The sequence below is a fragment of the Schistocerca piceifrons genome, chromosome X (assembly GCF_021461385.2).
Source record: "Schistocerca piceifrons isolate TAMUIC-IGC-003096 chromosome X, iqSchPice1.1, whole genome shotgun sequence".
Classification (NCBI taxonomy): domain Eukaryota; kingdom Metazoa; phylum Arthropoda; class Insecta; order Orthoptera; family Acrididae; genus Schistocerca; species Schistocerca piceifrons.
In genome coordinates, this window is record NC_060149.1 from 813716575 (window position 1) to 813740111 (window position 23537).

At 40.1% G+C, this 23537-nt stretch overlaps 1 protein-coding gene across 1 annotated transcript in view; it reads right to left on the minus strand.

Moving 5' to 3' along the window:
• Positions 1-23537, minus strand: part of LOC124722723 (GTPase-activating Rap/Ran-GAP domain-like protein 3) — a 346637-nt gene that overhangs the window by 143595 nt on the left and 179505 nt on the right. Inside the window, exons 11-12 of the mRNA XM_047247864.1 lie at positions 16259-16370; positions 6925-7077 (exon numbers count right to left, since the gene is read on the minus strand). Of these exons, the coding sequence (XP_047103820.1) occupies positions 6925-7077; positions 16259-16370 (265 nt within the window). The remainder of the gene's footprint in view (positions 1-6924; positions 7078-16258; positions 16371-23537) is intronic.

Sequence of the window (23537 nt, forward strand, 5' to 3'; positions counted from 1 at the left end):
AGGCTGACGCAAGGACGCACACAGATCGAGTGCCGAGTGAAGCCTGGATAGTGCTGAGTAAGGGGAAGTGAGGCCAGCACGCTAAGTTACGCTGCAATATACTGCGGGAGTAATAACAAAAAGCTACCACCGAGGGTAAAAAACGTCCTCCTGCCGGATATAAATAATGGAGCGCAGGCAGCAACAGACAGAAGCCATTAGGAAGCAGTTCGGAGTTGAGGACGGACGTGGTCCATGTCCGAATGTTCAATCTTTGTAGGTGACGATTCCGGAAGTATGTTCCAGCTCGTTCGCCCCCAGATGTCAACTTCAGCTCTGGAGGTCGGCCCGAGTTCGGTCGGCACCATGGCTGACTAACTACAGCGGGAACTTCTAGCAGGACCGGCCGCAGCGCGGTCTCGGTCACAGGCGCCGCCAGAGACTGACGCTCGGACTTCACATCAACCTGGCCCCACGGCGCGTGGTCCGTCCATGACGGGACCTCGCGGACATCGCGACTGACGGCTTCCCAACCGCCGGTGCAGCAGCCGTCGGCAGCTGACCTCACGGCGACGCGGCTCCGTGGGCGTGCCCGTACTGGGGCGCCGAGCGGCGACGAGTTCATCTCAACCACAGGGCATCCTGGCTTCAGCCAAGCACTGGTGGCCTGAGGCTCCCACGTGCGATCAGCGGCGTGCGTTGCGCGCATTGTCGGAGAATCTACACAGCAGCAGCCAGGCGGAGGGATCCGCAGGGCTGGGCAGCGTTGACGAGGGAGAAATTGTAAAGGAAGTTCAATAAATAATTGTAAACCTCCACGCCGCCTCACTCTTTGGCGCAGCCACTGTGTCTGCTGCTAACAAGTGGTGCAGAAGTCGTAACAGTATGGAGGAATATCGATGAGAGTGAACCCAAGGCGTCGGATTGTTGCAGATCTCGCAGCGCTTGTGTGTGGTCTGGCATTGTCATGCTGAAGGAGAGGCTGCTCCATGTATGGACGAACTCTGCGAATTCGAAATTCGATTACAACACACAGCTTCTCACAGACAACCGTAGTTACCTTACATACTACAATTCGGAGCCCTCTAGCGGCAGAGGGCTGCAAATATATAAACGTGAAGAACAAAGACGTAGAACGTTCATAATGTTTGTTTTATTTAAAAAGCGCTAAGAGTTTTCTCATAAAAAATTCGGAAGCATTACTTTTCAGCAAGCCCTAGTACTTCCACGATGAGTTAGATTTTTCTTAGTTTTATGCAGTAACTTCAGGTGAAGACTGGAGACAGTTTATTCAGTGAAACCACACTGCTGGAAATTTACACAACTGGAGATAAGAGATTATCAGACTTTGTGGAAAAAATTTAAGATATTCAGTTTATCGAACAAAAACCGAGAAATTATATAATGTAAAATGTACACGCACTAGGAACTGGTAACTGAAAATAGTAAATTGAATCATGTATAAAAATCGTTTAGAGAAAATGGAAACGTCAAAAAATACGTGAGATAAGTTTTATAATCCTAGGGAAATATGCGTTATTCTGCAGAAGAGAGGAAGAGAAGGAATTATTCCATTTGTGCGAATAAAGCTCGTCACAGAAATATTTTGAGAAGATGTAATAGAGTGGACTACACATAGCTGTCACAAAGTCTTTAGTTGCGTACGGTATAACAGAGGTAATGTAAAAATCCGCAGAAATGCAAATCTTGAAATAATAAAGAAAGAATTGGAAGATAGTAAATTATAATGATATGAGAAGATTTATGTTAGTGTAGGTTCGGAAAATCTAGACAACCTTCAAATGCTGCGTACCAATGAAAATAAATTACAAAGTGATCACTAATATGTATTTTTAACTGAATAACTAACTGGCCTTCAGTGGTCGCATGCTCTGTGATGCTGCTTCAAGACGTATGCGATGCACCTGAAACATTGCGTAATAAAAATTACGATTTTTTGAAACAGTTGTTGAACTAAAGAGGTGACCCGAAGAAATCTTTTCGATGAAAAAGACAAGGGTATGTGTCACATAGTCTTAGCATTAATAATCTGAAATTCACAGTTCCACTTCAATGCAGATGAGTTGTCGTTGAAGTGAGGTAACCATGCATCCAGCTTTTAGTAAACTTGAAAAATAATTTTTACTGCATTGAGTGCTGATTATTTTCCATGTAATATCTTCACATTTGCCGATTGCTGATCGCTGATCACCTTTGCTCAGGATCGTGACTTGATTCTGCAGCTCAAGACTCAGTTGGAAAATCAGGCTGACGGTTTTGAAGTTTGTCATGTATAATACAATTCAGAATTAATGTTGTAAACTTCTGGAAATTATTGTGTATGGGTTAATACTTCAGATATCAACCTTAGAGCTGACCATATTACGTTTTCTTTTTCTGCAGGACAGCAGACTTTCAGACATTACTAATGTATTGATAATTCATAATTTATATTTAGTACACTTATTGATACTGTTCCACAACTTAAGTGTCCGTAATAACTGACTGTGGAATAACAGTTTATTTGGTATTTTCCATATTTAGTTATGCGGTCCGTAAACAATAGATGAACAGTCTCCTTACAACGCCTTTCAACAAACTCATATGTGGAACGGGAGAAACAGTACAATTTTTAAATAAATTTTCATAGCCATGTGCTTCTTACATATTAAATTTTATTTGACGCACACAAATCGGTGATAGAAGGCGATATGATTTTCCGACTCTAGCTTCTTTCCGTTGTCTCGATGTTCTTCCGTTACTGATATCCACGTCGGTATGCTTGCTACGTCATATCCATTTTCTTCGTTTTCTCAGTCTTTCTTCATTCACATTACAGTCACAGTCAATAATGAATTAATTTTATGAAGTAATTGCAAGAAATATCTCGTATTGTATCTAAGAAATTGCCACGTATCAGTTATAACGTATATTTCGTCAAAGCATGAATACCTTTTGTAAATTTCCACTTTAACAGTCCGTGAATTGTTTTGCTTGCGAGATTTTTTAATTAGTATGAGTTTTAGCGTTCAGCCTGTTGATTGTTCCAAAGTGTTTTAACTTCAAAATCCGGTGGACGAGTGCGATATCTTCCCTCTGATGGAAGACGACTATGTTAGCTGCACTGCCTGTCTTGCGCCCAGCACATGTTCTGTATCATCGGGCTATTCCCTTCTATATTAAGGCGTCGCTGTCCTTCAAACTATTGCCATAAAATGTTGCAATAAGTATCAGTGTCTCGCCGATACTTTTTGGAGGGGAAAATAATAATGCCGTTTGAAGTTAGAGATTTTATTTTAAGTATACTTAGGGCATAAACATATCATATTGTTAGGAAACAATGACAATGACTTTTAATTGAAATCTGTATGCTCATAAATTACCATTTCTTTCACCATTTGATGATTTACTACATAATGCAAAATATTGCTTGCACATATATTTTTCTTTTTGTTGGCATTAATGGAAGAGCGAAAATTCAGAACGAACTTCACTGATGATACATATTGCAAAATAACATTGTGTTGCATTTGTGTCAGATTACATAGTTTCTTGAGCTTCTTCTTGTAGTTCATTGTTTGAAGCACTCGTAACCTTTCACTATTTACAGTTATTAAATTTCAGTCATATCATGTGCTTCTTGATCCATTTTCATTAGAGTTGAAAAGTTACTCTGTTATAATCTTGCTCCGATATGTCAGTCGCATGCTCCGCACCTCTTTCAGTCTTGCTACAGTTTCAACGTATCACAAAAGCATGTTGAGAAGAATATGTTGTTCGGACTTAACCGAATAGTGTAATATCTAATATCTCATCTCTCCATTTGGGAACACGTTGAAAACTGTTAGACTACAGAGGCAGGGACACTTTCGGAAAGAATGACAGTCGCTATAAACAGCTCATCTTCACCGGTCTCAAACTCAGAATAATTCAAGCCAGTCTTTTATGTGTTTGTTTGACAATGAGGAACAATCGATGAATAGCCTACAGCGGGACGAAAATTAATCTCATCTCGATCCTTAAATAATTAATCAAGCTCGTTTAAATTAATGATGGTGGTTCCTCTGTGTGTAGTAATCTTGACGTCGCTCCAGGCCTTTCTCGCGAGCATACAATTTCTGTCATTGTAATAACTCACGCTGTTACCGTTTTATTTGATGTGCTCCATACAATTTTGTGAAACTGGAATACAAGCTTTTTGCATTTTGTACTTTTTATCACGTACGTGCTAGAATTGATGATGATTATTAATTCGTTTCTCGTGTAGCCACAAGCAACAGCTCTTCAAATTGACGGAAGAATATTCTTTGCGTGAAGCGTCCATTGGTTTGGTGAAAACACCTTCTGGAAGGGTAGCGTATTCGGTAATAGCTTTCTGATTAGGTCATCCATACAAGTTGTCCTCCATTTTTTAACAGGCAACGGGTATTAAAAATACGTATTTCCTTTTAGTACCTTGGAGCAATACATAGGATTATATTTCACATTTTCCATATTAAATAATATTCTTGTTGACTTGTATTTCAGTGGTATATACACAAATAACATCAATTTCAGTGATTTCTTTCGTTTTCCATTGAAGGAACTGAAATAATTAATTGATTTGTTACGTTATTCTTCGTAATATCACCACTTTTTCACCAAGGGTCGACCAACGAATAGTGATGCTTGCGCATCTACACTATTGAACATTTTTGTTCTAATGCCATCTTCTGAATAACTTTCATGGAACAGACCTAAAGTTTCTACGTGTACATCATCGATAACCTTGTAGTACATATACGTTATCTTGAACTTCATTAAATGAAAGCTATACTGCTGCAATGCTGTCTCAACATGCAAATTGTAGGCGTCTGACTCTCACCTCAAAATTAATTTGTCAATCGTCTCACGGTGAAGATAACAGATTTGTTTGGAACGCTTTGGTTATATACCTAAAGTAAAGCAGCTGACTGAATGAATATCTGTGGGGAGCGTTACTTCGCTTTAACCTTAAAAGTCGTGTAACGTACCTGAAATGCAGCAAAATAGTCAAATTTTTTTCAGTTCATTTGCTCAGCATGATACCACACTCGAAACTTTCATTTCAGGCTGAAAGATTTAAGTGAAACATAAAAAGTCGAGGCCAACATTCGATAGCTGACATTCCTTGCTTCATCAGATGAGGGTTTCCAGACAATGATAAGGTTTATCCAAGGCGTTGACTACGTCCTTATACGTAAATCCCTGTGTAGCCTGAGAACTTTTTACAATAATGAGGAACATTATTGTTATGTACGCGACATCCTTGTGTCACGTCTTTTCTCGGCTTGCAGTAAAGAACAACGTTAAAGTTTCTGGATGTGGAAATAAGTGAATTTGGTCCATGATGCTAATAATGATGTTGGTGATTTGGTCTTAAGTCCGAAGGCTGGTCTGATGCAGCTGTCCACGCTAGCGTATCCTGTGGAAGCGTCTTCATCTCCAAACAGCTATTGCGACCTACATCCGTTTGATCTTGCTTACCGACCCTTTCCTCAAATCAAGTTGTGCCATAAATTTCTTATTTCCCCAATTCGATTCAGTAACTCCTGCCTAGTAAATCTATTTACCCGTCTAATCTTCAGCGTTCTTCTGTAGCACCACATTTTGAAAACGTCTATGCTCTCCTTGTCTGTAGCGCTTATGCTCCACATTTCACCTCCGTAAGTGGTCCATGTCAAGGAACATATTTCTAAAACATCATACATTGTCTTCAGTACCTCCAGCTGGCTGAGCGTTTTGATATGAAAAGGCGGTATACAACTTAAGGGCTAATTTGACATTAGCTGGTTGTGATGTATCTCCTATTAGCAGATGTGACTGGAACAGAACTTCAGATCTTGCTCTGCCGATAATACGTCCCTGTAGATGTTGCTTAGATTATCGTGATGCTTACTGTAAACTATATCACACGGAGCCGAATCCACAGGATGGGAAATATATGTTATAAAACTTACTGCGACGTACGCTATTCTTATTTTAATTGCAATAATTTTGATTGTTTTTAGGCATGTAGCAAACAAGACTTAAGATTATCTGTCATGTTTATAAGATTTTCATTCGACGGTGAAAGAAATTTCCTTTTTAGAAACGCATGTATTAATTTATCGACTGAGTAGCAGAAAAAATTCACTAACTGTTCAAGTTTATCAGATATCTTTGTACCTGACTATCCTCTTGTTTTAAGACATATTTCATAGCGTACAATTATTTTTCACTTGTTCAATATAGAGAAAGTTCATAATTTACCGAGAAATTTCCACAGTTTTGCGTAAGTTATAAAATTCGTCTCCCAGACGTATTGTTATCCTTGTCTTGGGAAACCCTAAGGTAGTATGCTATGGTGATATGACATATATTTCTACGTACGTCAGAATGACAAGTAAATCTCAAGTATATATATATAAATTTAAAAATTTTTCGTCTGACAAATTATTAAACTGACTGCTTTTACAACTCTTAATATAACTAAAAATAATCGGTCTTCCGACATGTGTTATTTGATCAGAAACACTACATGCACCATCAAAACAAAACAAACTATTAAGCTCTTTATCTGCTGAAATACTTGCTGCTGGTGGTCACCTCATTTTAACATTCGTTAATCTGCAGGGTCGAAAAGATGGTCCCGGTGCAGACTGCTGGAATATAAGACACTGCAATTGCAAGATTTAGAAAAATTTCAAAAATCAACGAATCATTAATTTTAATACTGGAGTGAAGAGGGGATTTATTTAAATTTGTTATAAATAGTACGGAGTAACAGAAAGAGAAAAGTACTCTTTGTTTTTTCCGAAAAACAATGCCAAGAAATTTTTAAAAATGCTGTTGATTTGACTTTTATGTACTAAACGATATCATGAAGACAGTAGTTAGAACTTGAATATTATGTAGTATTAGCACATATGTGTTGCGAATACTTACATTTGACCAGGAGAAACTCTCTGAATTCCTCATGGTCGTAGAACACCGGCGGGCACGGCAGAGATGGACCGAACAGCGGTACGGATTCTTCAGAATAGATGGCTAGACGGTAACTGTCTTCCAGTGAATTGTATGTCACTAGAGCAAATACGTCTGCAAGTGTTAAGGATGTTAAATAATTACAAAATAAAACACACACTGACAGACCATCTATTCTCGTAAATTTTTGTGTGTGCTAAATAATTCAAGCATCTGACACAAATACAATGAAAATGAAAATAACAAATCGAAAACGGCGATTAAAGGTCGATCATTGATTCCAAGTCTTCATGCAGTGAATGGATACCCATCAGCAATGGCACACTTATTCACCTCGCAGAAACTGCACAGGTATATGAAGCTTCAAGTGCAACACTGACGCATAAATTGTTATTTACGAACTATGCTCCTTCATCTGTTCTTGCGTCGTTGACTGACGTCATTCATCAAACAAGTTCAAACATACTACTTCCAGGACGAGCTTTTCTTGTCGTCTATTAGCAACGTAGACAGAGAAAGTGAGACGTTTGCGAAACATTTTACGAAAACAAAGACTCGCATTAATGTTACACATACAGTGACCGAAGTATCCCCGGATGATATGAACGCAAATATATGTGCGAGAAATTTCATCTGTAACTTATTTCGGACCAAAAATGGCCACAAGGGACTCTCTGACGACTACACAGACAAAGATAACCTGTAGCGCACTAGTTTCGTCAAAACTTGTGTGTTGACCATGTGAATAGTGTGTTTGGTTGTGAATTTACTGACGAACTTTGCTATAAACATCATCTGTTCCGTTCTTGCAGGATAATAAATAAATCATTAATGAGGGGCCAATTTATTACAAAATACAGTTAGTTGCTGCTAATTAACCAAACGTGTTTCGGTGTTATTGTACTGTCCTCAGTCTATGTTTGCTCGAGGTCCCAAGATTCATTGCAGTGTATTTACGATTTGATGAAGTATGTTTCTGCAGAAAGTAGAATGCTTCATTCGTACAAGTTCTGTTTAGTCCTAAAACGAATACGACTATAACACGATACTGTCACAACGTAACAAGAGGATTTAAAAACCACCGTACACGTTATCTTAAACCAGTTACTTGGACGATACAAAAAGCTGCTAATTACATTACTTATGCCGAAGACCGACATAAATAAACAGACTTTGCATGTTTATGCTCAAGACTAAGGTAAAATATTTCACTTTTCATAGGAACTATGTTCAGAAATTAATCAGAAAATGTACAGCGTAAGGAGTAAGGACCAAGGATTAGTGAAGAAAGTAAAAAAAAGGAAAAAGCTGTTATCCTTGTTAATTATTCGTCTACTAGTTATCCTTTTATTCTTTAGTATTTTCATTGTACTTATGCCATTGTACTGATTTGAATACTAGGGGAGGTTGGGCTATTGGGCATACATATCTTTTCCCTGTCTTGTTTTCTTACGGAATTATGAGGCTGAAGCAACTAAATATATATCCATAAAATCAGTCCAATCAATCCTCTTTGACAGCCTTCTTTATATAACTTGCAATTCTTATATTTTATTGCCGTAACATTTACTTCTTGATTGTACCTTTGACAAATAATAAAAATAAGTTCCACATTAGCTTCGATCACACAACAATGCGACAGAACAGAACAATAATTTAGACCTAGATCTTCCTTTCCTAGTGTTTAGGATGGCGTGGTGTATACTAATGCCAAGCTTTTTGTGACAGCTATTAGTAGACATAAAGTAAGAAATTAAGATCCTAGCAAATCTAAAACAAAATTAGCCATTCCTACTAATGATGTGGTTATGTCTATTCAAGTACTATAAATACCGTAAGAAACAATATTCGTTGTAAGTACCCCTTGTGTGATATTCCTGGCTGTGACCACCAGTATTTCATTTGCCTTGACGCAGCTTGATACCCGTGAAGTAGCATATGGTATAAACGTGGCGTGAGGTACAAGCGGTAGATGGTACAGTATGTACCAATCCCATGGGAGAGTCCGCCAATTGTACTGAACTTGCTTCTGATTGGTCGGCACGTTCGGGTGCTGGGCGCAAAAACGCCTAATTTCTCTTATTAATTGTTTATATACTTTTCACTGTATTTAACCCTGTTTCTAGTATGACAATCTACCTTGATTACCCTACGAGTCTATCGTTTTTTTATTATATTTCATTGGTTTTGAGAAACATAAGAGTAACGATATTGCAACCGAAGTGCTTCGGACACCTTCGGGTCGCTTTGGCGCGCCTTGGAGATGAAGTACTTCGGCTGCGCTAGTCACTCTGTTTCGGGCGTCCTAGAGGGCCGGACATGTATCTTAGTATCGTTCTTAGTCTCGTGCGTTTATTAGATGTGAATATGTAATAGTCACTCTGTTTCAGGTGTTCTTCAAAGCCGGACATGTACTCTATATCGGGCGTAGCCTAGTTTTGAATATGTAATACTCACTCTGTCTAGTGTGTACCGGAAAGCTGGACATGTGTATCATATTTCGGAAGTTGCATGAAAAAGTTACCCTACAATTAAGAAAGATATGTCGAGTGCTCTAAAAGACAGTGTAAATGTGTGAATATTTGAATAATAACCAAACAGGATACATTAATCAGAAGTGTCGCCTACCATCATTGTCAGATCTTGTCCTCTGTAGATACAGAGACTAACCTGGGCAAGTGGCATCCCACAGAAAGCACAATCACAGGTTCGAATTGACAGTGAAGCAGCCTGCGCCGAAGAAGTTTTCACTATCGACGAGCTGTCTTCTGCGTTGGGGACACAGTTTTAGAAGACGACAGGTTGGTGGACAGAACGGTCAGAGATTCTTATTCAACCTCTCCAACTTCCAGATCTGACTTCGAAGGGGACACATAATTTATACTTATTCTTACAGTCTTAATTTTCATATTATTATTTTTTGACATTTATGATTATACTCATGTAAATTTTAAGCTTTCAATGGTAAATAATCCGCATCCATTTACTTGTATTTGGAAACGACCACCTTTTTTTGTAGTAGGAGCTTTCCTACTTATTTCAATGTGTTTCTTAATACATTTGTATCCACATGTAAAACATAACAGTTTAACGATAGGTGGTGGTTAATAAAATAATCATAATTAGTTTACAACAGCCATTTCTCTCTTTAATGTATACATTGAGTCATTAAACACCTCTGACTTTTTCCTTTATGATGAAAACTATGAGAAATGGGGATAAACATATGGATGAGTGAAAAAATGAGTGAATCATGCATCCTTATTTCTTTTTATCCTTACCATACGGTGAAACAGTAAACAAACAAAGGCATCTCCTACAAACAGCTTCCATTCTTTATAGTGAACAAGAAGTTGCTATTTAGTAACAATGACAATAATAGTAATAATAATAATAATAATAATCTGAGGTATTCACTGAGATGTCCGGTGTGACACTTACCTCCTATATTACAGTTTCATCCACTGCTCCACAGACCAATGGCAGCGTGGTTTCCACAACTCTACGCGTTGTCGGGTTTTGCTTTCTTGTGATCCATGACTTCTAGGCAGCAGCAGGACCGCGATTACCGAATTGTATTACCGTTAGACAGGTACTTCTCCCTCTGCCCTCTCTATCTAAGCACCTACGGAACTCCTCTGTGGTTGGCAAGGATGTCTGCCGGTTAATCATTACAGTCCCTTGTAGAATGAAGTCTGTTAGAGCGATTATTGCGGTTTTTTGCTTTCCTGACGTTCTTACTCCATAATAAAATCTTTATCAATGGGTCTTGGTGCACGTAAATGAAGTGAAGTGTCCAACAACAAATCGAAATTCTGGACCTTTACAATTATGCCACTCAATACTAGTCTTTGAATCGCCGTTTAAAAACGGTCTCTGATGTTGAAAAATTGTGACTGCACTAATATACTCTCTCCTGAATTGTAAAGATATCACATAAAGCCCGTTCAGTCAGGTGGCCCGAGTGTTTGACCAAATATTATACATATCCGCCTGTCAATTTTGTGATCTCGTGCAAAGAAAGAAGGATTGAGCATCGTCTGAGCGAGTGAGGACAATTGGCAGTACGCCGCCAGCGTCTCAGAATCTTACAGCATTTTACTTACAACGCAGGCAACGATACAGTTGGATGCTTTAACGTTGAATCATTGTTCTATGGGATGGGTCTCTTTGAATTTTGTTCAGATATTCACATCAACATTTAAGATCACAGAGGAAAAGGACACAGTTCGTTACTAGCTAGGAGGCGCTGCATATTGCAGACACCAAACACTCCCCACCTTGCTTGTCGAAGCTACTTACCATATCCAACACGAATTCTTGACTATTTCGTAGGATTACTTCTCGCCTAAATTGAGCACATATTTCATAAGTTCTGTAATACATACATCTACAACATTATCGATCCCCCTCCCCCCCTTCCAATATTATTTCTGTTTCTACTGAGCTAGAACGCCTATACCCTGAACCTCATACCTACATACTCCACCCATCCTATTCTATCCTAGGTCATAGTTCCTCCTCCTCCCTCCCTTTCCTTTATTTTTCTCTCCATAACCATAATCTGACCTCTATCCACTTACAACTGACCCGAATTCCAATACCGTCGTAAAACGAACCCACTGGAATTTCATCCAACTCCACATCCCAGCCCATCTAGTCTATAGAGATCCCACACCCTGACATTCTCCCTGTCTCAAATTATCTTCCCTTGAGAAGATTACGCTCAGCACAGCACCACGTTTTGCACTCTTCACAGTTCTATCAGCATCGTTTTAAAAAACGATAGTGGCCTCGTGCAATTTCTAATGCCTTCACCGTTCCGTCACCATTTCTGTAATTTTATACACATTCAAAAAGTTTATTCTCTTTTATAATTTTAACTCACTCCTGATTGGAGTCACTATTGCCAGAAAAGAAATTAAGAAGGGAGTGAAATAACAGCAAGAATTGGTGGTGGTGGTGGTTGTTTGGATGTTTAAGGGGGACTAAACAGCAAGAATTGGTAAACATCCATCATTATGGGTTTTCGAAGCTATCAGTTATGGCTTCTAATGAGCTATGTGATTTAATCTGCGTATTTTATACACTCAAAATAGAATAACTCTCACAAGTATGATGTGGCTGTCAGTAACGGTTTGGTTGTTGTTGTTGTTGTCTTGGGTCTTGAGGCTGGTTTGATGCAGCTCTCCATGCTACCCTATCCTGTGCAAGCTTCTTCATCTCCCAGTACTTACTGCAATCTACATCCTTCTGAATCTGCTTCGTGTATTCATCTCTTGGTCTCCCTCTACGATTTTTACCCTCCACGCTGCCCTCCAATGCTAAATTTGTGATCCCTTGATGCCTCAGAACATGTCCTACTAACCGGTCCCTTCTTTTTGTCAAGTTGCACCACAAACTCCTCTTCTCCCCAATTCTATTCAATACTTCATCATTAGTTATGTGATCTACCCATCTAATCTTCAGCATTCTTCTGTAGCACCACATTTCGAAAGCTTCTATTCTCTTCTTGTCCAAACTATTTATCGTCCATGTTTCACTTCCATACATGGCTACACTCCATACAAATAATTTCAGAAACGACTTCCTGACACTTAAATTTATACTCGGTGTCAACAAATTTCTCTTTTTCAAAAACGCTTTCCTTGCCATTGCCAGTCTACATTTTATATCTTCTCTACATCGACCATCATCAGTTATTTTGCTCCCCAAATAGCAAAACTCCTTTACTACTTTAAGCGTCTCATTTCCTAATCTAACTCCCTCAGCATCACCCGACTTAATTCGACTACATTCCATTATCCTCGTTTTGCTTTTATTGATGTTCATCTTATATCCTCCTTTGAAGACACTGTCCATTCCGTTCAACTGCTCTTCCATGTCCTTTGCTGTCTCTGACAGAATTACAATGTCATCGGCGAACCTCAAAGTTTTTATTTCTTCTCCATGGATTTTAATACCTACTCCGAATTTTTCTTTTGTTTCCTTTACTGCTTGCTCAATATACAGATTGTATAACATCGGGGAGAGGCTACAACCCTGTCACACTCCCTTCCCAACCACTGCTTCCCTTTTATGCCCCTCGACTCTAATAACTGCCATCTGGTTTAGTACAGTTTCAAATTCTGAAAAATGGCGTCAACATTTCACATCTGGCAGTTTAATGTCCAGGGGTTAACTTTATTTGCTGTTAAGTTTCTTTATGCAAATTTAACTTGTTATCTCAAATTGCAACACGAGGGATGTTGAACTAAGAGGTGGAAGATTCTCCACGTTAACTAATGGTAATGAAAAAGAAAAGCAATGGCGTACTCAGCCCCGCAACTTAAGCAGCCGTGTGTGATGTGGCAGCGATAACCCTGTAGAGGTTTATCTCTCACATCACAGCAGGTTGTGGCAGGAAAGTAAGTTAAGACGTTAATGGCTGATTATTAATTCACAAAAGAGCTACTTCAGTAAAGTGTGTCAGACCGGAATTACAACCTGGTCCCCTACATTCCATGGGTAATCAAGTGAGCCAGCCGGGTCAGACTGAAGGCGCAATGCTTCTGCCCTGTCTTCAAAACTTCTCACAAGCTCGGCATTTCTTGCTGGATTATTAGTCCTGGGATAGTTGATAAGGCAGAGAAATACCACAGCTACGGCCTGGGGGTTCCAAAACTGATCTTGCACTCTGCAACGGAAAAATTAAAACGGAATTGAGCCTGAAGAGCCCGCATAGGTAAGGTCTAGTCCCAGTCTGTTAAAATATCGAGAACTTCTATAACAGCGGACACACTCAAGTATACAAGTCCGTGTCTTTGGCAGTATACACTGAAGCGGCAATTCACCAGTAAGCGAAAACGAACTGGCAGCCTCTAATTAGGGATCGTCGAGTGCCCATTGTCATATGAGAGGGTTTGCCTCAATGGCTGAATGCAGGAAAATCGCAGCTCTGACAGTGTTATTGTACACTGCAGGAACGTGCGAAATTCGTGCTGTACGCACATGGATATCGGTCGCTCGCACTGTATATGTCCACACTAAATTATTTGCGACCCACGATATTGCCACGAATTTCTTAATCACTTGAAATGAGCTGCACGTGAAGAAACGCTGTGTTCGCGGAAATACGTGTCCCACAATATGCAGAAAACATTTTCATTGAAGGCCTAGAGAGTGTTTAACTTGCTGCATCTATAGGAATCATGAATTTAATAGAATGTTACTCACAGTAAGTGCCGAATGAAATGGTAAGTTCTTCCTCCCGATTCTCTACCATAAATGAAACTGAACGAGCTTGCCGTACACAGCTTCAGTAACCCGAAAGTGTCCGTGTTTCTATCCAGCGGACGGGTCAGTGTCAACAGCGTCGGACGGTCTCACGCCGTGACACACTGCGAGGAGTTTTGGATTCAACGCAGCAAAATAAAGTGATTGATAACGAAGCGCTTCCACCTCTTCTGCCTTAGTTGACCAAATACTAGTTATTGAGATCTTATCCACTACTAGGGTCCTTAATGACTACCACTACAATAATTTTCTCCTCAACGGCAGAGGTTAGTAGGCACATTCCTGCAAAGCTTTTCCTAAAAGATTTTTATTCCTAATTTAATGTTTGGTGCCATTACATGTCTTTAATTGCTGGTGAAATTATATTCTGTGATTTCACCATATTGCCCAAATTTGCCATTATGTATAATTGTTCACAACGAGTATAAAATCATGTCGAAGGGTTATTTCTCTAGGAGCTGCATCAGTTCCTTCACTAGGTGTTAGATAAGTGTTTTTTTACGTTTTGTAGAAGGAATTCGCAGATACAACACTGTAACGTGATATCCTATTACGTTTAATTTAGTAGTTTGTATACTGTCAGCAACATGACAGCTCGAAAGTAGGAGATGGCAATAGCAGAGAAACGAATTACATTAGGTTCTTCATTGCCATTGCAGATTACTGAAACATTTACATCTAACTTTCCTACATGAAAATCCACCCGTATGGGATGAATGAGTAAACAATAAACGCCACGAAACAAACTTGTTCGGTGACTGACGCATATCCCTGCGTGCATGTCAAGCATTGTCTTTGTCGTTCGTATCAGGTAAACGAAACTATTTTTCGCAGTGGTAATCTCGAGGCTATGAAAGATTTTGCTTAATCACACGATAATCGTTGGTTTCTTGTTACTTAAAACGGAAGTATCCCAGTTAGAACGGCTAAATCTGAATGAAAATGATTTGAAAATAGGAAGATAGGTATGGTCTACTAACCCATCGAGGTTATTTATCTGTAAGGCTCTGCATTTATGTACAAAAGATGACTGAAGGGTAACAAATGTGAATACAGTATTACAGAAGCACAAGCCGCAGAACAAACAGCCTTGTAGCACAGAGCTATGATCATCGGATTCACAAACGTCATAAATGTGGTATTGTTTGACAAAAAGTCAAACTAATATTATATTCTCGGGTTTTCAGCCGCTTCCGGTGGTTAAAGTGACGTCACAGCCAGAGCGCGGTCATGTAACGGCGAGGCCGTTGCTACACGACAATGGCGAGGAGAGCTCGGCCGAAAGCTCGTGGGATTTTAACTACCCCTGGCGCGGCTGGAAGTTCGAGAAGATTTTATTAATTCATGTCACCGTGAGACCTTGCATTTATACATAATGATAAAACTTTGGTTGAAACAATATGTGTGCAGTACTTACGACGTCATATTACCCAAAACAGAGTATTCTGTGTTGTTGTACGTACAGCCCTTAACGTAATGATTCAATGAAGTGATTAAAAGAGAGGAATGGAACAGTAGGCATACTTGTCATGGCGACAAGTGGACGTGTCACATCGGTTTCAGTGTATCTGCACTACAGAAGCCCCATATCAAATGCCACAGTGAGATCACATTATACAGATATTAGTCATCAACTTCTCCATTCGGCTGTCTTTTAATCGCTTCTCTGAAACTCCACTGCTGATCGTAATGATTGTCTGTTACACAGTACTGTTTCTTCACTAACCTGTGCTTTAGGTTCGCCAATCTTCGAACATCGAGTGTACACAGATGCAGAATTTTACAGATGAAGCTCCTCGATGGTCGGTAAGAACAGACTTATCTCCCTATTTTCAAATAATTTTTATTCGCTTTTAGCCGTTCGAGTTCGGGTACCTCTCTTTTTAGTCACAGATATTGTGTACCCAGAATAAATACTTCACTTCCGCCGCCTTTGAAAAAAATCACAGAAATCTTGATTAGGGTACAAATTATATTTTTGTGCAGAAAACGTTAACAAACAGTGATTTTAAAAGGATACGAGTAAATTGTGATTTGATGTAAGAAGGGTTGAAATGACACATATGTCCGCTTCCTCCGTCCAGAAAAACGATGTTAACTATATCATTTCCAATGTGTCTCTTCCTTTCGACCTGTGCACAGAAAAGGAAAAGCCTTATAAGTAAAAGCCACGTACGATATATAAATATATGTATAGGTATATAATTTTAGACGTAGCATCAGTGAAAATACAGTGACTACTTAACAAAAACTGATTTTAAAAGTTTCCCCAGTTTTACTGCTACCACCAGAACACCAAAGGGGGAAAAAGTTACATTGTTACTAAACTGTGGTAAATTTTACAGCACCGTATTTTATTCAAAGCTGCAATTTACAGTTTTGCACTAGATAATTACAATTGTAAGGTTTTCAATGGTACGTCACATACAAAATAAGTACGTAATTTCCTATTTTACACCCTATACTGACAATACTAAATCGGCGGGAACCACGAATTGGTACCAACAGCAATCGTAAATTTTACGAAGGTTAAGTAATCCAGGGTTAAAAAACCAACATAAAATCATGTCAGAGGCTCATTTCTCCGGATGCTCAATAACTTTTGTTATTTTATACTTGGTTACCAGTTTCAATTAAACAACCATCTACACACCAACTATTGGAGAGAAGAAACAAATGGGTCATGAAAATGTGTACAGTTACAACACAATGAAGAATGAAAATGTCGATTGTATGATGGTATTGTTGGCAGCATTGATGAAATAATATCTTTTATGAGGAACCAGTAAATTAAGTTAAGTAATAAAATTCTGACTGCAAGCAAAACTTCGGGGCGTTATGTAAGCTAAATCTTTGTCCACCTTGCTTCACGTCGGGTATAAACAGATCAAAGAAGACTCTTCCAGTATAGGAGAAAGACGGGAAACGTTTACAACTTCAAAATATAAAAAAAAATATTAGTAAATAAATTTTTTATTTAACAATACATTCAGAGAAAGATTAGTATGGAAAGCCGCCATATAAAGCGCTTGTTTACGTGGCATAAGCAAAGATGTGTGCCGTATGTCACTTTCCGAATGATATGGCGGAAGGACGGTGGTTCGTATACATTGGGATATGCAGAATTAGGTCTCCTGTGATTTCCCTAAATCTTTTACGGGAAATTCCGGTATGGTTCATTCGAAATCGACGCAGATGATGTCCTTTCCTTCCTTAATTCAGACTTGTTTTCCGTCTCTAATGACCTCATCCTCGATGTGACGCTGAACCCTTATCTTCGTTACTTCACGGTGTCACGGGTGTAAGTGCAGATATTTTTACTGGTGACCGAGGACTGTGCACTGAACAAGATTACAACAGTACTTACGTCATTTACAGACTAATAATTATAACCATTACAATTCACATCTTGCAAGAGCAAACCATTAATGCTTATTTTCCCTGGCCAGCAGGTCGGGTGTTGGACACGTGGACACAAAACGGTTAGACTATACTGACAGGCGTAGTCCACTTCGTGGTGCAGTACGCGATGTTCAAAATGGCTCTGAGCACTATGCGACTTAAATTCTGAGGTCATCAGTCGCCTAGAACTTAGAACTAATTAAACCTAACTAACCTAAGGACATCACACACATCCATGCCCGAGGCAGGATTCGAACCTGCGACCGAAGCGGTCGCTTGGTTCCAGACTGTAGCGCCTAGAACCGCACGGCCACTCCGGCAGCACGCGATGTGTTCCGTGACATCTGCACGTTATCGAAAGCTCCTTGTACAACATGTGATTACTACTCTGGAAGCGCGCAACTTTTTAGAAACCACTGTTTTCATGCGAGATGGGGCAACACCTCATGTTGCTCGCCCAGTGAAAGATTTGCTTAATACAACCTTTCCCAAAGTGTTATCTTCATCTACATTGATACTCCGCAAGCCACCCAACGGTGTGTGGCGGAGGGCACTTTACGTGCCACTGTCATTACCTCCCTTTCCTGTTCCAGTCGCGTATGGTTCGCGGGAAGGACGACTGTCTGAAAGCCTCCGTGCGCGCTCTAATCTCTCTAATTTTACATTCGTGATCTCCTCGGGAGGTATAAGTACGGGGAAGCAATATATTCGATACCTCATCCAGAAACGTACCCTCTCGAAACCTGGCGAGCAAGCTACACCGCGATGCAGAGCGCCTCTCTTGCAGAGTCTGCCACTTGAGTTTCTTAAACATCTCCGTAACGCTATCACGGTTACCAAATAACCCTGTGACGAAACGCGCCGCTTCTTTGGATCTTCTCTATCTCCTCCGTCAGACCGATCTGGTACGGATCCCACACTGATGAGCAATACTCAAGTATAGGTCGAACGAGTGTTTTGTAAGCCACCTCCTTTGTTGATGGACTACATTTTCTAAGCACTCTCCCAATGAATCTCAACCTGGTACCCGCCTTACCAACAATTAATTTTATATGATCATTCCACTTCAAATCGTTCCGCACGCATACTCCCAGATATTTTACAGAAGTAACTGCTACCAGTGTTTGTTCCGCTATCATATAATCATACAATAAAGGATCCTTCTTTCTATGTTTTCCAGATGGCCTGCTAGATCACTTGATCTCAATCCATGTGACTTTTGGCTGTAGGGAAATCTAAAAGAACCCGTTTATCAGGGACACGTTTTGTCTCTATCTGATCTGAAGGCAAGTGCACAGGGACACGCAACTCAGATTCCACCGGAACTGCTGCGAGCAACTGTTGATCACGTCGTTTTACGGATCAAACATTTCGTCGACGTCTCCGGTTCTCATATTGAACAAATCGTCTAAGCGGCGGTTAATAATAAAATCAAAATTATGCCGATTCCACTTGTCTGACCCTTTCTGCCCATGACCCTTTTCTAATCCATTACATATGGAAACATTTCTATACGTCTTTCTCTCATTCACAGCGCCAGATTTGCAGCTGATGGCCAACATTAGAACAATATTTTTCTAGAGTAAATCGATTCCGCATTAACGCATTAGAATATCTTCCAAGTTTCGCTGCAATACGACAATCACAGACCACATGGGACCTCTGTAAGTAGCTACATTTTAATTATAACTACCTGGTGCCATTCAATCGACGCAGTGCGTAGGTTAGTATTCTGATTTCCTTAGTCACAGCACCCGTACATAGAATTTCAGTGACTCCCTCCGGTGTAGTAACGCTAAAAGTGTTAGGAGGAATGCTAGATCTCATGTTTTGTGGTCTCCTTCACGGGCTTGACAAAAAGCTGAACACGGGTACAGGGATGGAATCAGTGCGGTGATAAAGCGGTTGTTGCAGGGCACGACATTAGTTTCGGCTCTAACTTTTGCAGCAGAATGGAAAGCCCGCGGCTCAAGGTGACTCGCTATACAAACTCGAGATCCGGGTAAACAACTAGCAAACAATGGCTAGTCTGCAGTCCGCGCGGCAGAGCCAAAACACTCTCTATTTAGCGATGTAGTCATCTCAGTGCTTGACATTGATCGCTGTCGGCAAGTCCCCATCCGGAGGACATGTATAGAAACTGCGGTCGACTCACTGTATAGTAGGTGCGAGATGAAATCATAACCTGTTGCGTAATTAAAACTGAAATGAAATACCTATAATATTGTTCTGAGAGTAGAAATGATCGCAGCTTAGTTTTTACATCTGAAAGAGTCCCTCTGCAGTCTCTCATAATTTGTTACGTATTTATGAAGACCTCTGAAAGCTCCTATCATTATTCTCTTTCTCCTTTTCATCACGTTCCATGACCTTGGAGATTTCCTCCTCAATCTGGTCCTACGGAACTAGACGCGTAAATAAATAAACAATCATTTACTGTCATAATTCTTGTTCAGCCACTACAGTTATAATACATTATCATTTGTGAAAAGTATATATGATTCTGAATTCATCTTTAAATCACAGAAAAGATTTGGGTGAGGATATGTTTATGGGTAGTTTGCCTTAAAGCTGTTTGAGACTGTGGACTCACATTCGGGAGAGGCGAAGCCCAAATCTCTGCACGGTCATCCAGATAATAGTTCACGATGTTTATCCCACACCTGTTATAGTTTCGTTGGACACGGCCAATTTCCTTTCCTATTCTTGTCCATTTCGAGCTTGTTCTCCATTCCTAATGGTTTCGGTCTTCGTCATGGACGTGAAATTGAACCCTAACTTTCCTTCCTAATCATTTGCAAGCGAATCCTCAGCAGTGCCTTCTTGTGGGCTGTAAAGAACAGGAGGCGACCAACTGTATCCTGATATGTCTGATGCGCGACACGTCAGACAAGCGTGGAGGTCAGGGAAACAGAGGTACTCGTCGTTCTGCGAATAAAGCTTGCAAGTTCCTACCTACATGTGGATCGGCATTCTGTTGCTGAAATGTGATGTGTACAGTTTCAACTGAAGGAGGTGTATTATGTCCGACTCTGAAAGCTACCTGAGATAATTATAGTTGTTCGTGTTGTTCTCAGGAAGTGAGAGTCGAGATTGCATGATAATTGCAATGGTATCCTTAACTATCGCCCTTGAAGCTCTCCGATACTCCGCTCAACGATGGCTGCCAGACTGGGTCGCTACAGCAGGGTTAACACGTATGCGACCACTACTGAAGGATGGTTCGTTGCACTACTACACGAATGGATTTAAGTTTACGTTGTAAAATATGAAGTGTGTGCTCCGATGAAAGACAGGCCTGGAGGCTCTAATCTGGCCAGTACCAGTGACCGACTAATTAATAAATGAAATAGAGGGTGTCCGGGAAGTAGGGAGGAATATTAAAGTGCTGTAGAACATACAATATTTATTGAAAATTTAATGTGTTTTTCCAGACACATTAAGTAACTTCTCCTAATTATGTATGAAAAATTATATTCTTCATACGCCCACCCAAGGCCGCTCGGCAACGAGCAATGCGTTCAGTGAAGTTCTCGATGATGCGTTCACAAACGTCTGGTGGTATGCCGTTAACAACCCTTTTAATTACACCCTTCAGTTGGTGTACTGTTTGGGTTTTTTCACGTACACTTTTGATTTCACAAGTCCCCACAAAAAAGTCACAAGGCGTAAAATCGCATTATCTGACAGACAATTCCTGGTTGCTCAGCTAAGAGATAATTTCTTGAGGAAACTTTTCATTCAGCAGAACAATCGTTTCACGGAACGTGCGACATTCGCACCATGTTGTCTAAACAAAAAATTGTCATTTTCATCAATAAGAGGGAAAAATCAGTCCGTTTCGGTAACGGTCGCCGTTCACAGTGGCGGCATCCCCCTCATCATTTTCGAAAAAAGTATGGGCCGATCACTCCTCCTGCCCAGAACCCACACCACACAGTCGTGCGCTGCGGATGCGTCTCATCTTCCACAGTCACTCGCGGTTTATCGTTCCCCCTAGTTCTGCAGTTCTGCGTATTGACGTACGTACTGAGGTGGAAGTGCTCCTCATCTGAGGAAATTATTCTTTTTGTGTAGTTATCGTTCTCCGCTTGTCGAGCCACGACCCAATGGGCAAATCGGTGTCTCTTTCCACGATATGCAGTATTCATCTCTTGTGTACGTTGAATCTTGTACGGATGCATTTTCAGATCTTTTGCAAGAATTTCATGCAGTGAACTTGGTGATAATTCAGTAGCTGAACTCGTCGCCGAACCGATTTTCTGAGGCTTACGGTCACACAGTCACGCACGACAGCAATATTTTCTTCTGTCCGAACGGAACAAGGCCTTCCTATTTTCTTAACGTTTGAAACAGAGCCCGTGGTCTCAAACTTCCGAACTGATGATTCGATTGGAGCGGCATTGCGTCCGAGTATCACACGCAGTTCACGAACGGTTGCCATGGGACGTTCACTGTTTTTGTAATAACTTTTTATCACTTGGATACGTTGCTCAGTTGTCATCTGCTCAATGACGAAAATAAACCACAATGCTCACCACACAAAAGTTATCAAGTTGCTAATGGGAAGGGTCACATATACCAAACATGAAAAAACCACGGCTGCCAACCGTCATATAACAAAATGGCGCTAAATGCAAATTCGTTCTTACTTCCCGGACACCCGTTACTGTGATTGCTTCTGATCTCTCAACACAAGAGTAAAATATACTGTCTGACAAAGAAAAGGGAAGCAACCAGAAGACACGGTCGTACTTAAATGTAAGTTTGTTCACGTATTGGCAGGTACATAAATGATTAGATTTGCAATTCTCCGTGACAAGTAGGACAGCCACCAGCGTGAATTAGTGTTATTCGCGTTTAGTGTTGTTACCAAGCCTGGTAGGTTATACCAGTAAACATCCATTCTTTTGAATCGGACTCCCATGTATACATCTTCAAACGTCTGATTACAAATGAGTTAATGTGTTAAATATTTGCCTCTAGCAGTTTAGGAAAGGTTTGGAATTATGCTTAAAGTTTTTTCGGAGTCGTTAAGTGCTCTCATTATGAAACAGTTGACGAATACGTACTGGGTAATTTGAGCTCCATTTGAAGCAAAAGCTAGTTTTTCACTATCGCAGTGTTTACGGCGTCATATCTCCTGAGCTATGATATAATTTTGCAGAAACATTAACTGATATATGTAGATACTGTATGCAAGGTGGGTTGCGAACTGAGATGTTGGTAAATAAATAATTCATTAAAACGTCATGTTCGATGTTGAAGTTTTACTGTGCCCCATTTTAAGCAAAAGCTAGTTTTCCAAACATCTAAATAAATATAAAGTCATCTCTGCCGAGCTAAGTATTGCGCAATGATATAAATTTGCGGGTACATTCAGTAAGATAAATAGATGTTGCGTGAAAAGTGTGTTTCGAATAGAACTAGCAGTAAAGAAGTAATAAATTACAACGTCATGACTGAAGTTAAAGTTTTACTACGCGCCCTTTTAAGCAAAAGGTAGTTTACCACGTATCTAAATGACAATGACGTCATATCCCCCTCAACTATGTGTCGCACAATGATATAATTTTGCAGATAAATTCAGTAACATACGTGGAATTGTCCGCAAACTGTGTTGCATGTAGAGTTACTAGTAAAGCAGTAATAAGTTAAAACGTCATGCCTGAAGGTGACTGCACGATCAGCGAAAATGTAATAAGCGTTAAACTTTTTTCCTGTTACCATTTTCTGTGCAGTGCTAGCTATGAAAGGTTTCGTGGAAATGTTAAATTACGTGTCAAATTCATCGGACGTCACTAAGTGGTCTCATTCTCAACTATTTGCCCGCAATCAGTTACGCTGCCTCGAGACAAACACACAATTTCTAACTGTAGTACTTCTCTTATTGTGTT